The sequence below is a fragment of the Talpa europaea genome, assembly GCF_964194135.1.
Source record: "Talpa europaea genome assembly, chromosome: 4".
Classification (NCBI taxonomy): Eukaryota; Metazoa; Chordata; class Mammalia; order Eulipotyphla; family Talpidae; genus Talpa; species Talpa europaea.
In genome coordinates this window covers 122,208,106-122,223,276 of record NC_140070.1, presented here as the reverse complement: position 1 = coordinate 122,223,276, position 15,171 = coordinate 122,208,106, and the positions used below count along the sequence as shown (strand labels likewise).

At 33.9% G+C, this 15,171-nt stretch overlaps 1 protein-coding gene across 1 annotated transcript in view; it reads right to left on the bottom strand.

Annotated features, from left to right (window-relative positions):
* The window catches only part of TBL1XR1 (TBL1X/Y related 1), a gene marked incomplete at both ends in the record, with an annotated part of 38,284 nt that extends 25,083 nt beyond the window's left edge, over positions 1–13,201 (bottom strand). Inside the window, 4 exons of the mRNA XM_084232359.1 lie at positions 205–337; positions 1,054–1,276; positions 2,847–2,992; positions 13,144–13,201. Of these exons, the coding sequence (XP_084088485.1) occupies positions 205–337; positions 1,054–1,276; positions 2,847–2,992; positions 13,144–13,201 (560 nt within the window). The remainder of the gene's footprint in view (positions 1–204; positions 338–1,053; positions 1,277–2,846; positions 2,993–13,143) is intronic.
* Positions 13,202–15,171: the final 1,970 nt, after the last annotated feature.

Sequence of the window (15,171 nt, the reverse complement as noted above, 5' to 3'; positions counted from 1 at the left end):
CTAAGGGCTGTAGGTACTCCTAAAGCAGTATGTTGGATTAAAGCCTTTAAGATTACTTTATGAAGTAATACATTTTTATAGAAGTAAAATGACCACAAATGAGCAACAAAAAACCGAAGATGCAAATAATATATATTAAAAATGTGCAAGAGTTCAGTGGCATAGCTTTAAAAATCCATTTTAGATTCACTTTAAGAAACATACCCAGATGCCAAGAGATCACTAACAGGGTTCCAGGCACAGATGAAAACTTCAGATTCATGGCCCCGTAACACAACTGCTTTATTAGGAGGAATTTCAACATCCCCATCGACCTCCATCATATCAGTATGATTATCTGTGTCATGAGAAACAAGTGAAAAATTTCAGTTAGGTAATAAACACAACCTCAGCAGAAAAAAAGAACCTTTAACTGGCGAATACCTCCTTTATAATATATTATAAAGGAATACCTCCTTTATAATATACCTCCTTTATAGTATACAGTGTAACCCCTTTTTAATGTTAAGTTATGGTGAACATGACTATGCAGTACTTAACACATGAAAAATAAATTTGTATCTTCAGCTAAGTAAGACCATACTATTTTTAAGATGGGCAGAGGGTATGGGGTGAGAGGACTACCAAAAGTTAGAACCAAACATGGCTAAACTGCTAATATATCCATGTCAATAGTATTCTGAGTTCTGGCCAGTAGGGGTTGCTGACATCATTTCTATAACATGAGAGTCGCCTTCAGAGCTCCATGTCAGAGTTTCCTTGTTATTTGTTAATGAACAGTACTATAAATTTTACATAAAAATCAAACACACATGCAAAAGTTCATTTAACAGCAGAAAAATTGTTTCTAAATATCTTTAAAAGAACACAAAATCCACAAAAGTAAATCTAGCTTTTTGAAGTTCTAGGAATAAAACTGAATTGTGTGATACAAGTTAAGAGAACAAGCTGACATATATGAAATAGAAGATGTAATTTCAGCTTAGACAATGCCACTATGCATGATGCAAAATATTCCATTTCTTCTGAAATGGAATTTAAAAAAATTCTCACTTGCTATAGTATGTGCTCCATTCTCTTCCCCATTTGCTGTGTTTTCTCCATTTTTTGCAGATCCTTGTTGGTTTGTGGCAGCTGCGGCAGCTGCAGCTGCTGCCGCTTGTTGCTGTGCAAGCTTATCTCTGTAAGCTTGTTGTCTTGTTTGTACTACATCAGGCATTACGGCATCTATCAGTGACAGAGACTCTATTGGTCGGCCATCAAACAAGGTACCATCCTGGATATGGAACATTATGTAAGAAGAAAAATCAAAGGTAACATCAAGGTAATTTGTATTCATACCAATGAACAGTAGAAATGAAAATCCTCACTCCAAGAAAAAACAGATAATTTTCTGACTGATGCAAGGAGCTAAGAAATAAACTTCAAGAGGTAATTGCTAATGACTATTAAAATTTTCCCCTTAGTTCATATTGCTAAATGTTGTAAAGGATAAGTCATAATATTAAAAGGAATAATAAAAAGTAGGTCCAGATCACAGGGAGATTTAATTAGTTTGCAAATTCATGTTAGTCAAAGCAATAATAACCAATATGAAATAGTTCATCTCAACAATAAGATTCAGTTCCACACTATGGTTTCATTAAATTTATCTTTAAACTTAAAACTTTTAAAATAGATTTGTTGGACTCAAAGTTTCTAGTGACTTGATTGAAATATTAAACACACAACAGTACCACCTGGTAACATGTAAGAAATGTAGACTCAAACCTACCAAATCAAAATCTATGAAGGGTGAAAGACAAGTTCTCTGGGGAAGTATTATGTGCACTAACATTTGAGAAGCACCATCATTCATAACTCACAGACTAACGCTACAATTTTCCTACATTTCTCTCCTTGATACTAGGATGTTCACAATTAACGAAAAGTTCTCCAGCAAGCACAGAAAGACACAGAGAAACAGAGCAAGTGAAACAGAAGCAGTGCAAATTAGCGAGGAATATGCATATATATGCCTGACTCACTTAGGCTGGTGAATGTGCACTAGGGACAATCTACAGTGGTATGATGGGGTGCTCCTCCTTAAAAAAAAACAAAAAAAAACACTGTATCTTTCAGAATTAATTATAATGGAGTATTTGAGAGGCAGGAGAAAGTATTTTCACTTAAAAAATAACTAAAAAACGTTAAAACCAACATGGATACACTGGAATACTATATTAATATCTATAAAAAAATTTTTCGGATAAAATGAGAACTTATCTCTGGCCCCTGATAGGTTATTACCCTCTGCAATAAAAGATACGTCGGGAATGAAAGGGCTAAGAGACAATGAGCACATATTTAAATCACTGTTCGTGTATTTCTTAGTTACAGAGATGATGAAACACAAACAGTGAAACCAATTTTAGTATAATATATAATTAGAATAGTAAATATTGGTTCATGTATTCTGCAGCTTTGAAAAATTTTGGAAAGTGGAACATGAAATCCAAATAAGGTAAAAAGCTCCATATCATAAATATGATATATGACCATATGGAAACTTTCAGCTAGACAGAGACTGCAAGCTCTTTCTTTTATCTGGTAAAAGAACAGATAGGAAATTATTTTAGGCCATGCAGACCCAGAACTTTACGTACAAAACTTGATGTACAAAAACAGGCAGAAGGCAGGATTTTGCTCCTATGACTGACCCCTAAGTTAAACTACCTAAATAAGTGTGGATCTTAGGCAACAGAAATCAAGAGTTCCTTTAATTATAAAGCTGTATTCCAAAATCATCTATAAATATACCATATGTAATAAAAATTAAAAAAATAAAAATCATATACAAATCTTACCTCATTAATACTAACTTCTGCCTCTACATACTGTAGCCCCTTCTGGATGATAGAAATCAATGCAGCAGGCGGGACAAGGGCACCATTTATGTTAGACTGACTGATATGGCTTTCTATACCAAAGGTAAATGCTGAATGAGAAAATCCTAAAAGCAAAAGAATGAGTATGAGAATTTATTCACCTAGTAGCACTATGTATACAACACAAATAAAACACTCCCATAATCTTGCAAAATCACATTCTATCCATCTGAAATTATAGACTAAGTTCAAATATATTTTTAAAAAATCAAAAGAAATATAAAAATCCAAACACATTAACCTTTATATATCTTCCTGTTCGCTTTATATAATGTATAAAATTTCTTGTGTATATGAAATTTAGCAGCGGCACAATTTTCTTCAACATATATCATCAAACTTTAAAGCTGGAAAAGTCTTTAGCAATCATGTAACTAAAAAGCTTCACTTAATTTAGGCCACGATAAATAAAATGATATTTAATATTTTTGTTGTATATCTAAATTTCTACATACAAATTGTCAAACACTGTAAAATTCAGTCCTTCATAGGCTTTTAAAAAATTACCTAGAAAGTTAAGTCAAACTAAAGCTAATGTAAAAAATGAAAATTTAATAAAAAATGTTTATGCCTAAATCCCGTCTTACTGTATTATTAGTTTAGTGCCTTAAAAAATTGTTGAATTTTTGTCACTTAGTAATAACCATCTAAATGAAAGTTTTAGGGAATAAAGAGTTAGCAAGTGAAAACCCAGCTCCATGAGTCCATCAGCAATTAATTTTAATTTGAAATATTTAAAACCAAAACACTAACATAACAAAAATCTCATGTTGCCCTTGCAACATGAAGGTCATGTCCAAATACAAAAGTAAAATTCTAGTATGAAGGTCATGTCCAAATACAAAAGTAAAATTCTGGTAGCCTGACAGACACATGTTGTTGTTTTCTTTACAAAAATACCCATTAGAGCTTACTGCTCAACAGTTCATTAATATTTTAATTCAAATTACATGTGTAAAATAGACTATTAAGAAATTTTCACACTACATAAAGAAAATGAATATGGGCTTATTGTGGTCTTGGCTAAATTGATTTCTTCTATATAATAACTCTTTAGTTGATCTGTTCTACTTTGTCCTTAGTTTAAGTCTGTTTTGTTTCATGCTTAGGTTTCTGCTTATGGGACTTACAGTCTGGAATAAAAACTGAGGGATCACAAAATAGATGTGGGGAGGAAGTATTTAAATTGGTTAATAAAGGCACTTAAACTGATTTTCCCCATGGCTTTCCTTTGCTCTTCGGAAGAATACCCAGCCATTCCAATCAACTACCTATAGTGAGAAATCAAAGACGTCACCTTTAACACCTGGATTTTAACCTCATAATTTTTCCCATAGGCAAGATCATTATTAAAAACATTCAGTTTTCAGCTTAATCTGAGCTCACAGAGATGGTTAAGGAAGACATCAATGAATAAAGCAACATTTTGCATTATACCTAAGAGGAAAGTCGTAAACTACTTGATTTTAAGTAGATTTCAGATTGCCAGAGGAAGTTGAGAATAGAGACTGGGAAGAAGGGGGAGAAGCTAAGAGATATGGCACTGAAATGTTTAAGAAATGAAGCTGAAGATTTCTGTTTCCAACTACAAATCCCCCCTAAGTAAATTTTGCAGTAAATCATAAACAGGAAAAAAGATAGACAAGTGACTTAAGACAACTTTAAGATAAACAGTATCATTTAAAGAGGGATTACACCATGCACACACATATTAATTAGCAAAAGGGAAAACAGTCACTAAAAGAAGAATTCAAATTCATTCACAGGACATGACCATAATTATTACACTCCATTGCTCCTCATTGCAGTTAGAATACAGTCAAGGGTAAGAACTAAGGCAGAGGGAGCACCTATTTGTTAACAGAAAATGAAAGACTGTAGTAAGCACTGTTATTCTGTTGCAAGTCAGGGTGTTAGAAAGTAGTGTCAGCAGTACACTAAACATTAAGAAATTTATTAGTTAAGGTTTTCCAAGTGTTTTAATTTCCATGAGTCTCACAAATTGCAACAAAGTTTAAGATTTTCGTACTCTCTAGTAAATGAGTATAACTGAAATAATCAAAACCATTACATTTCAACCCTATTTAACTACATAAGAGTTTAAGCTTCTGTCCAAGAACACCCTAAGATTTGCAGGTGGAGTAATATCAATTTTTGGCTGGAATGTTGCATTATCCTGGAATTTGTTCTGTCCTAACAGGAGAGAAGTGATCACAGGTGCCTGCATCCATCTCAATATACTTGGCAATGCACTTGGAATGTTCTCAAACAGCAAAAGAACCCTTAAGTGGCCATGAGCATTGTTTTGACACTTCTCATTCATGTTTACCCTAAATAAGGTCCATACTTAAGCACTATGCATAAACGTTAAATTCAACTCTATTTTTTTCTTTATTTTTAAAGTTTTACATGCCAGCTTAAACTCAGTATTTTCAAAATTATTTTCCTCTTCTTCCTAAAATTACGTTCTCCTTCAAAATTTCTGACCTTGACTTTTGTTAAACCTGAAAGTAACACTAACTTCCACTACAGCCCCTGGAGTTCTACCATTTGCCATATCCTATCAATCTTACCTCTCTGGATCTCTAAGTTTTCCTTTTTTACCAGAACCTGGAGTTTGGTCCCATGATTATCTGTCTGGACTATAATTGCCACAAGTTTCCTCTCATCCCCAGGTCAGTACATTTGTCACATTGTTAGGGGGAAAAGGATGTCCCAAAGCAAATTCCATATAGGCTTTGTGGACTCCACCCCCACCCCAGGTCAAAGCCAAAGACACTGGGAACTCCAAATCCCATCACCACCAAAGGGAAGGTGGCTGGGACCTGAGGGTGGGGTTAAGCAGCCAGGTGGATACAAAAGGCAGACACGTGGGCTTTGGGGGGCTCTCTCCATTTTGGGCTCTCGGCCAGCTTGCAGCGTCCCCGGTCAGCTCTGAGAGTGACTTTGGGTTTCCAGGTCGTTGGATCGGGTAGGACGCATTAAAGACTTTATTTCCCTATTTTCTCCCTGAGTTGTACCTTTTCCTTATTTTCTTTTTCTCTTGTAAATAAACCTTTTATTAACCCTTTTGTGTGTGTCTGTAGTAGAGTATTCATAAGTCTCTTTAAAGCGCGCGGGTGAGGACCCACAGCCAGGAACCCGTTTAATATCGGGGCTGCTCTATAACAACATGACACTAGAACACCACTTGTAAAACTAAAAACTGTTCATATCCCTCCCTTACTTGGGAACTATAAACGATGATTCCTTTCTTAATGAAATCCCAACTCCTATATTACATGGTCACTTTTGCATTATCCTACCTCTCTCTCCAGGCTCATCTCCCTGATTCCACATCCCCACTGTTCTTCCCACTGCACACTTAAGTGACTGCCAATCATATTTAACACCATGCTGTGCAATCTCAGGTTTCTAGGGTCTTAAATGTATCTATGCTCTTTTCTCCTATCTGAATAGGAATTAAATCCTTCTCTTCACTGCCCCAAAGCTACTCAGTCTTACTATGCTAATCCTATAGTTTGTGTATGTATGGCATTCACCACAATGAATGGTTATCACATATGTGTGTGCTTGTATTGTTGTACTTATGTGTGCCTAACTAGACTAAGGAGCCTGAGAAAAGGGTTTCTCTCTAGCAATCTTTTAATTCTGGAAAATTAAAACAGTACCTAATTTGCAAGTACTCAACAGACATTTGCTAAATCAGAATGCAATTCTACTATAAAGTATCACTTGGCACATCAGAAAAATCTATGAATCCAGAAAAACATATGACTTAAATCTCACTTGAAAAACAAAACTAACTCAAAATATCAGAGAATATTTCCACTTACGTGTAAATATATGTGCATGAAATACTTTTTCAGTGTCAGTTTTTGATTTATATTGTAGGGAAAAAGGACTAAATGTGTGAAATGTCGAGTCTAGTCTGACTGCCTAAAAATAGCATCCCTTCTTTCCAGGGTAAGAACAAATTTGATATAAATCATAATTCTGTGATCAATTATTCTACCTATTTACTAGGGCAATTTAGATTTGGAAGTTAAAGAAGATTACAGAGAACAAGGCTTTTTAAAAACTAGTTCAGGAGAGAATAATTCAGTGACAGAGACAAGTAGTAGCCAGTGCGGGGGAAGGGAGGGGAGGTTCTCATGAGATGTGCACCACTGCCACATAAGACACAAAATCACAAAACAACCATTTTTTCCATGTTTGAAAATGCTATCTCTCAGGATAACTGAATTTGTGTTCTCAAAGGGGAGTTACCCTCTAGAGACAGCTAACTCTACCCTGCAGAGAATACAGGACCAAGAAAATGGCATTCAACATCACCGAGGTACAAAAGGATAGCATTTACTGGCATTTATAACATAGGTCTAAGGGGGAAAAAAGGCAAAGTTTAATTATTATTACAATACAGTAAAGTCTGATTTATCCAAGGCCAGAAAAACTTAAGGTTCTATTTAAGCTTTGGGTCAGAAAAACCTAGTAAGTTATATCCCTGCTCCATCATCACATACTTCCCTTTGCTCTCAATTGTACTTTTAATGCTCTTATAGACCTAGAGTTGGGTTTACTCTAAAAAGTTGCAAAAATGTTAAAGGCTGCACATTAAGCACTTAAAACATTTTAGAAAATGTTAAAAAGTATGGGGAGAGTGCTATAAAGGGGTCAAACAATATAAAACACACTGACTATGCATATAATTTTGTAGCCAAATTTTAACTTTAAAAATTTGTAACTATGAACATTTTATTTGAATTATATTTTCCGCAATAATTAAAATATTAATATGATATAGTCAGTAAATCCATTCAGTTAGCACATTATTCATCCATAGCAGAAATGTTTCCCTTGGTTCATCATTGTAACAGACTCTTACCTCAAATATCTATGTGTATAGCCTTTTGTACATACTTTTTTCTCCTGAGGAAAGGGTCCCTCAAAAGCTGAAGGGGACATGAGCATTTTAAAGGAAGTTTTCATGATTGCCAAACTGCTTTCCTAAAAACTGTGCAAATTATAATGCCATCAGCAATTTATGTTTCCTTACACCCTTGCTACACTGGCTACTCCTAAAAAAACAAAAAGATTACTATTAGGATTGAACAAGTTCTCTATTTTGCAACTCTTACAGAACCATTGTCTGTTAACAAGTATGTCAGCAAGAATGTGTAATAGGAATTTCCTCTATTGGCCAAAATTCAGTTCATTCAGCTTACAAAAGAAAAGAAAAATGGATTTAGAAGTATAAAAGTATAGTAATTACCAGCATTTCTGAAATTTTTGTTTATGGCTAATTACTCACATGTCAGTCAAGTGTCAAACCAATATTGCATAATTTATTTGATCATAAAGCAAAAAATTTAAAAAATGAAGATCCTGCACTCTCCTCACAACAGTTTTCACAGTGAGAGGCACATTATTGATAGTCAATTTAACCTGACTCTATTCAGTCCATTGTGAATCTGTTTACAAATAGTACCAGCAGGGGGTATAGAAAGCTCCCTTTATCTGAGTCCAAAGAAACTACATTAGCTGTCACATTGCTGACAATTTATCAGTTCATTGCAGGGATTAATACAAAACCATTAAATGGAAGAGGGAAAAAAAAGAATGAATGGGTCATTTCGTGTGACAGGTCGGAAGCTTAATGTTATCATAAAAAGGTTAGTTTGTGACTAACAAGGACTAAGTTTAGATTTCTAAAAATTATGCACATGTGTGCATGTTTGGTGTATCAGACAGGTGATCTCACATTTGAAATAAGCACCACCTCAAAAAACTGGTGTGGTACAAGACCTATATCCAGTGAGATATGCTACCCTTCGAGAAGTTTACAAAACACTGAAGAGAGGTGTACAGAAAAGACAAGATCATCTTTCATGAGCCAAATGCTTTGAGCTTACATTATGTCATCACCTTCTCAAAATTGGAAACTATATGGTAAGATGAACCTCAGTTCTGAAAACAGGAGGATTAAAATAAAATAGTATTCAGAATCAGAATGTAGAAAATAACTCGGTAATAATAAGCATCCTTATTTTCCATTAGTCTTCAATTGTAAGAGCAACTGTTTAACAGCATTCAAGTATTGATACATTATAAACAGAAATGTTACTGAGTTCTTAAAACACACATGACAGTGAAAAAAAGAATCAAGAATCTTCCCCAGAGCAGATATACAATTTAAGCAAAATTTTATACAAAGCAACAATAAAAACCTGTGCCACAGAGTTTCTCCCCTAACCTTCAGGAACAATTTCTCTAGAAAAAATAAACTAAAACTGAAATAGCTATGAAAATAAAAGTGATGCAAAATGGAGGAAGGAGGGAAAAGGAAAATTAAAAGGTCAAACCATTTTAGCTCTTTTAAAATTAACACAATATCAGATTCTGTTACATACAACACAGGACAGAACTGTAGGACAATTCTGCATATGGTTGCTACATATGAGAGGATACTGAATCAAGCCAATCATTACTGACAATACTATATGTCAAATACACTTAATTTTCAAGTCGTGTCAAAAAGCAAAGAAACAACATAAATTTATTCCCTAGGAAATATTTTTTGACTATATAAAGTCTAGTTCACAAAAGTTTAGAATGGTGATGGTCAAAGCAATAGGCTTAGGGTAAGCTGTCTAAAGATAAAATTTACCAAATTGAAAGTTACAACACTTAAAAATACGCTACAGTAAGTATTCTTTTCTTTTAATTACCTTTAACGAGTAGAAATAGATGGCTTGGAAATTTATAAAACATTTGCAGGTGAATATTATGCTGTAATCCTTTTCAACAAGGAACAAATTTCATGAAGAAACTGAGGCTCTGATTATATAAATTGGGGGTAGGAAAGGAACTGTTAACAGATAATACCTTCTAGTGCTGATAAAGTCATAAATAGGATGATTGCCATATGGTAAAAAGCATTTAAGATTAAAACAATGTGAGTTTATTTCCTCTGGAAATGGGTACTACAGTCCAGTCAACATTAAACCCTACTTGTAGGAAGCAAATATTTTAAGCTCTTACTGAAAAACATCATTCCTAAATCACACATTTATCACAGAACAAAACTTTCACAGGTGCTTTTGTTTTGTTTTTCCCTGACTGAGGTTTACAGAAACAAGTAAGTAAAATTTTGTTTTCTTTTGTGGTAGAAACTGTGCAAAGCAGCACTTGATGTCTTCGCAAAGATCCCATCTTTGCCATTATTTCTTTTATTCCTATCTCCAAATCAAATTCAGTATCCTCTGAGAATCAAAATAGCAATGTTAAGATTATGGTCTCTTCTGTATTGCTTCAAATCTTTTAAGATGAATATGTATGGCCTGAAGGTAAGTTACACAGTATTTCTTAAGATATTTAACAACTAATTTTCATTAAATTTCTCTTGTAATGTGACAAATATGCCGATTCCCCAAAAGAACCCAAAGAAGGACAAAGAAGGAATCAATGGACTATGTGATTTAAAAAGAGAGAATGACAACAAGAAAATCAGTTGCAAAAATAGCCATTTTTATGTATAACTGAAGGTTAGAACCAAGAAAGAGTTTTTGGGATAAATGGCAAGTGCTGAGATAGATTAGATTCTGAGCTCTATATGAAATCTGTCCAGAGCTGACAAAACTAAATATTTCTTAAACTCTTTTCCATCTCCTATTTCCAGAACTAATTTCAAATTACCATGTCTCATGGTATCCTCTTCATGACATAAACACGTCTCATACATTCTTGTTCAATCTTGCCCGTAAGTACAAATATACCACTGTTAGTGGCAGCTCCCTCTTTAACAGATATTCTCACACTTTAAATCTCAATATAGATGTACATACCATGTTTTCCACTTTATTTCAAATAGTTACTAAACACCATTTTCATTCCAGATACTGTGAACATGCTACATAACTGCTGTCAACTTTCTTGTTCAGTTCTAATTGTCCTACAACTAACAGAGACCAGTGGCTCTCAAATGATATTACGCCTAAAAATCACCTGGGGCATTGAAAAATGCAGATTCCTTGGTCCCACTCACCACTAAGTGATTATGACACTAGTGGTTAAAGGGTATAACTACAGAACACTGCGATACACAGCTCTAAAAGTTACGGCAAGTTGCATTCCTAGAAAAACTGCCATAAATCAAAATGTCATCAGTTAAGTTTCATTTTCCCCTATAAATCATACCATAAATAGGAAGTTACAAATTTTACATGGGGTTGGCATTCATATTTTAAGAGATGTGGCTTAACAATGTATTATATCACCAGTACCACTGTGAAGTATAAAGCTTTCTAAATACTAAACAAGCACAACTAAGAACACAGTAAATAACAAAATTAAGATGATAAATATCAGTCTAACAGGCAAATCTTTTTTTTAAAAATGTAAAAAAAAATTCTTTATTTTCACAGCAACTTAAAACAGAATACAGAAGGCTTTTCTCTGAGAACATAAGCAATTTTAAGAAGACTTTTGATAATATTTAATCACTGGATACGCTTTCAAACATTAATCTAGAAAATCACTTTATTGCCCCTTATTCTCATTGTTTTCATGTAGCAACATAAAACATTACTTTGCGGACTTCTGTCTGAAAACAAGAAAATTTGAGTGTTACCATCTCTAACTTCACTATGTGCTGTTTTGCCTCAGCATGGGCAGAACTACAGGATACTGCTGAGTTATTCAAAGGCTTCTGACCTCCACAAACAGTAATTTCACATGATACAATCTGAATATTGGGTTATTGGAAAGGTCATGACTCATTTTTGCTTGAAAACACATAGGAAAAATATGGCAAGACTTTTCCGACAACCCAAGGGTTGCCTTTACAATAGACCTACAAATCATTACAATGTATTACCACTGATACTTTGGTTTAGTGTCCAAAGCCTCTGAGTTCTGGCTTAAATGGAGCTCAGATTCAAAAGCAGAAAGTAAAGTTTGTTTTGACTCAACAATTTCTTTACATTTTGGCCAAAGGTACAACAGAACAGTATCTACTAATCATGAGTTTACATGTTATAAATGAATTGATCACCAGTCTTTTCACTTTACTAGTAATTTTATATCTCATTTGAAATATTCTATGAAAGTCCTCTTTGGGATCTATCTTCGATATCAAAACAAAAAGATACATTACTTTCAAAGATTTATAACAAGTTATTCAGTATTGGCTGGATACTTTAGTTTATTCCTTTTTCCCTCCCTGCCCTTGTTTGACATCATCATTTTTTGAGTTGTTCCAGGTCAGAGAAGTAATGATGATGCTTGGGAATAGAAAACCCCTGTCCAAGACACCAACTGGAAACATCTTGGAAGACAGTGAGAGCTAACATTTCTTCCCTCCACTTTCACAAGTAACTAACAAAATGAATCCTCTTTATACTCTTTATATAAAATGAATCCTCTTTATACCTTACCTTATTGTTGAAACATCCCAATAACTTTAAGGCATAATTTCTAGAATTCAACCTCTTTAGCACGTTAATTTTTTAACCACCAAATTATTCCATGTGAATCTGCATTTACCATTATAGTCAACCCTTTTCCACCATCCTTTGCCCCACTTAAGTTTTCCCTCTTCTACCTTTAACATTTTCTCTTGTAGTTTCCCTTCAGTTTTATGCCTCTATCTCTTAATCTGTTCAGAAAACTTGGATGAACAATGATTTATTTATTACAAAAGACTTTCAGTGGTTTACATTTATTGATCACCCCACAATAAATACTGTAATATAACTCAAGTCAAAGACACATTTAAATCAACTGGGATAATACTTATAAATGCATTCTGGAAAAAAAAAGTTGACTTAGCTACTGAAATGTTAACTGCAATCAAAACCAGTAAACATGTAGCTGAAGATTCTGAATATACATTATCAAACTGATGGCATCTGAAATTTTATATGTTCCTACAAGCCATGCGCAATAATCTCACTTCATAACAAATTATAAAAATGATCTTTGAACAGTGGAAGTCAAACCATTTCTTACAAATATTTTCCTGAGATGATTCCAACATATTTGAAAGAGTCAGAGAGTTAAACCATGCAGAAACACATAGCTTTAAAATGGCAGTCCAGACATTAAAGAAACATACAAAGTTCAACAGTTTGGACTGGTACAAATTTCAAGTGCAAAAAAGGTTATTTTGAGAATATTAAAATAATTTGAGGCCTATTTACTTTATAAAAGTACTCACCTGACTCTTGCAAGTATCTATATACCAAGAAGTTGACCTCATCACTGCTTATACTCATCTTTATTCCCACTTAAACCATGAGGTCACAACACAGGATATAACCCTAAAAATAAAACAAAGTCAATTAAGTATTTTCTCAATAAAATATTTTAATACAAAATGTAAACAATGTTGTAAAAACCATTTGATTGTATTAAATGATGTAAAATGAAGGTTCTTTACTGTCTAATAAAAAGCCCTAACAAATAAAGTTACTTCCCAACTGTTAGTAATAGAGTATACAACCAAAACAAGGCTGGGTTTTTTTTTCTGCAAGATAACATTTTGGCAAAATTTATAGGATTTTAGCATCATATTTTAGTGATTATATCAAATAGCAGAAAAAGTTGTTCCCTTTTTTCTCTTTATTGAAACATGATACATTTTATTAGGATATTATTTATTTAGGAAATGACTGGTTTTAGAATGGATTGGTATGACCCAACTACATTGGTTTTATCTGCATGATATGGCAGTATTTGTATTTTCTCAGTACCTAGTCTGCAGTGTTCAAAAAGTCCTGTATAAGGTTGGAACACAGGTTTTCAAAACTCAAATGATACTCTTACTGGATATACTTACACCTTGAAAAAGGGCTGGGGGGGCAGGAGATGAAACAGATAAAACATAAATATATCAAATTTATATTTATCCATTCTCACGTTACAGGAATAAATTAAAGAAGTCAGCAAACTTCTGTAAGGAGTCAAGCAGTAAATATATTAGGCTTTACTAGTCTTCACCTGTCACAACCAATGCAGCAGCAACAGTATGTAAACAAATGTGACTGTGTTCCGATAAAACTTCATTTATAGACAATGAAATCTAAATTTCATGTATTATTGTCTCATAAAATACATTTCTTTTGATGCACTTAAAAAATAATAATAATATTCGTGCTTAGCTGTGATCTGTATAAAAGATTAGTGGGCAGGATTTGACCCAAAGACTAGTTTGCTGGTGCCTTATTTAAGAATGTGCATACTGCCATCTATTCAGCACAAAAAGGTATGTAACAGTAACAGGTTTATGATGATTGTCCTGACACTTCATGGGACTCTTTATGATGCAGAGTTAACAGCATATTTTAAAATGACAAATTAACAAGCATGTGATTAGACTGCTATGTGACAAGAACGTTAATGCCCTAAGTTGGAGGAAAAGATTTGACTAGGCATTCAACCTTCTAAGAAAGGAAGACAAAGGAAGTAGTAACAATTTCCCAATGAACACACACACAGAGGAACCCAAACTAAATTCGGTAATCTAGGAATACATTATATTAGAGAAAGTTTTGCTGGTGTCTGGACTTGAGGATAGACAGGAGAGTGAAAATATAAATGTTAGGGGGAGGAAAAAGAGGAACAGAACTAAGTCAGTGAGCAGTTGAGTTACTGGAAGGGTTGAGTCAGGAGAGAATCAAGAAGTAAGGCTTGAAACATAGGCAAAAACCACATTCTGAGGGGACCTTTAAAGCACCACATAAAAGAAACAAACACACTGAAAGGTTCAGAGCAGGGTATAGAAAATGACCAAATTTACATTCAAAAAACTTCATTCTGGCTCTAATTTGAAGACTAGCCTAGGAGGAAACTAGACAGGAATAAGGAAGACAAGTTATTAGGATGTTGCAGTAGAATAAAATCTGGACTATGGCATTGGAGGATAGAAGTACTAGGATTCCAAAGACACTGAGGAAGTAAAGTAGAGGGTGACTGGACACAGAATTGAGGGAAAGGGACGAATCAAAGGTTTCTTTCAGTACATCTGGAAAGATGGTACTGGAAAATGATGGGATTAAAGTAACAACTATCTTCATATAAAACAAAAAGCACCAACCATAAAACAAAAAGCACCAACCCCAAAAATTAACTCAAAGAGTACAATAAATCATCTGAATATATGATATACACTTAACAAAATGAGAAAGGTAACTATTCCTTTGATGATTTTGATTCAAGACAACTTGTCTAGATATAAACTGATGCA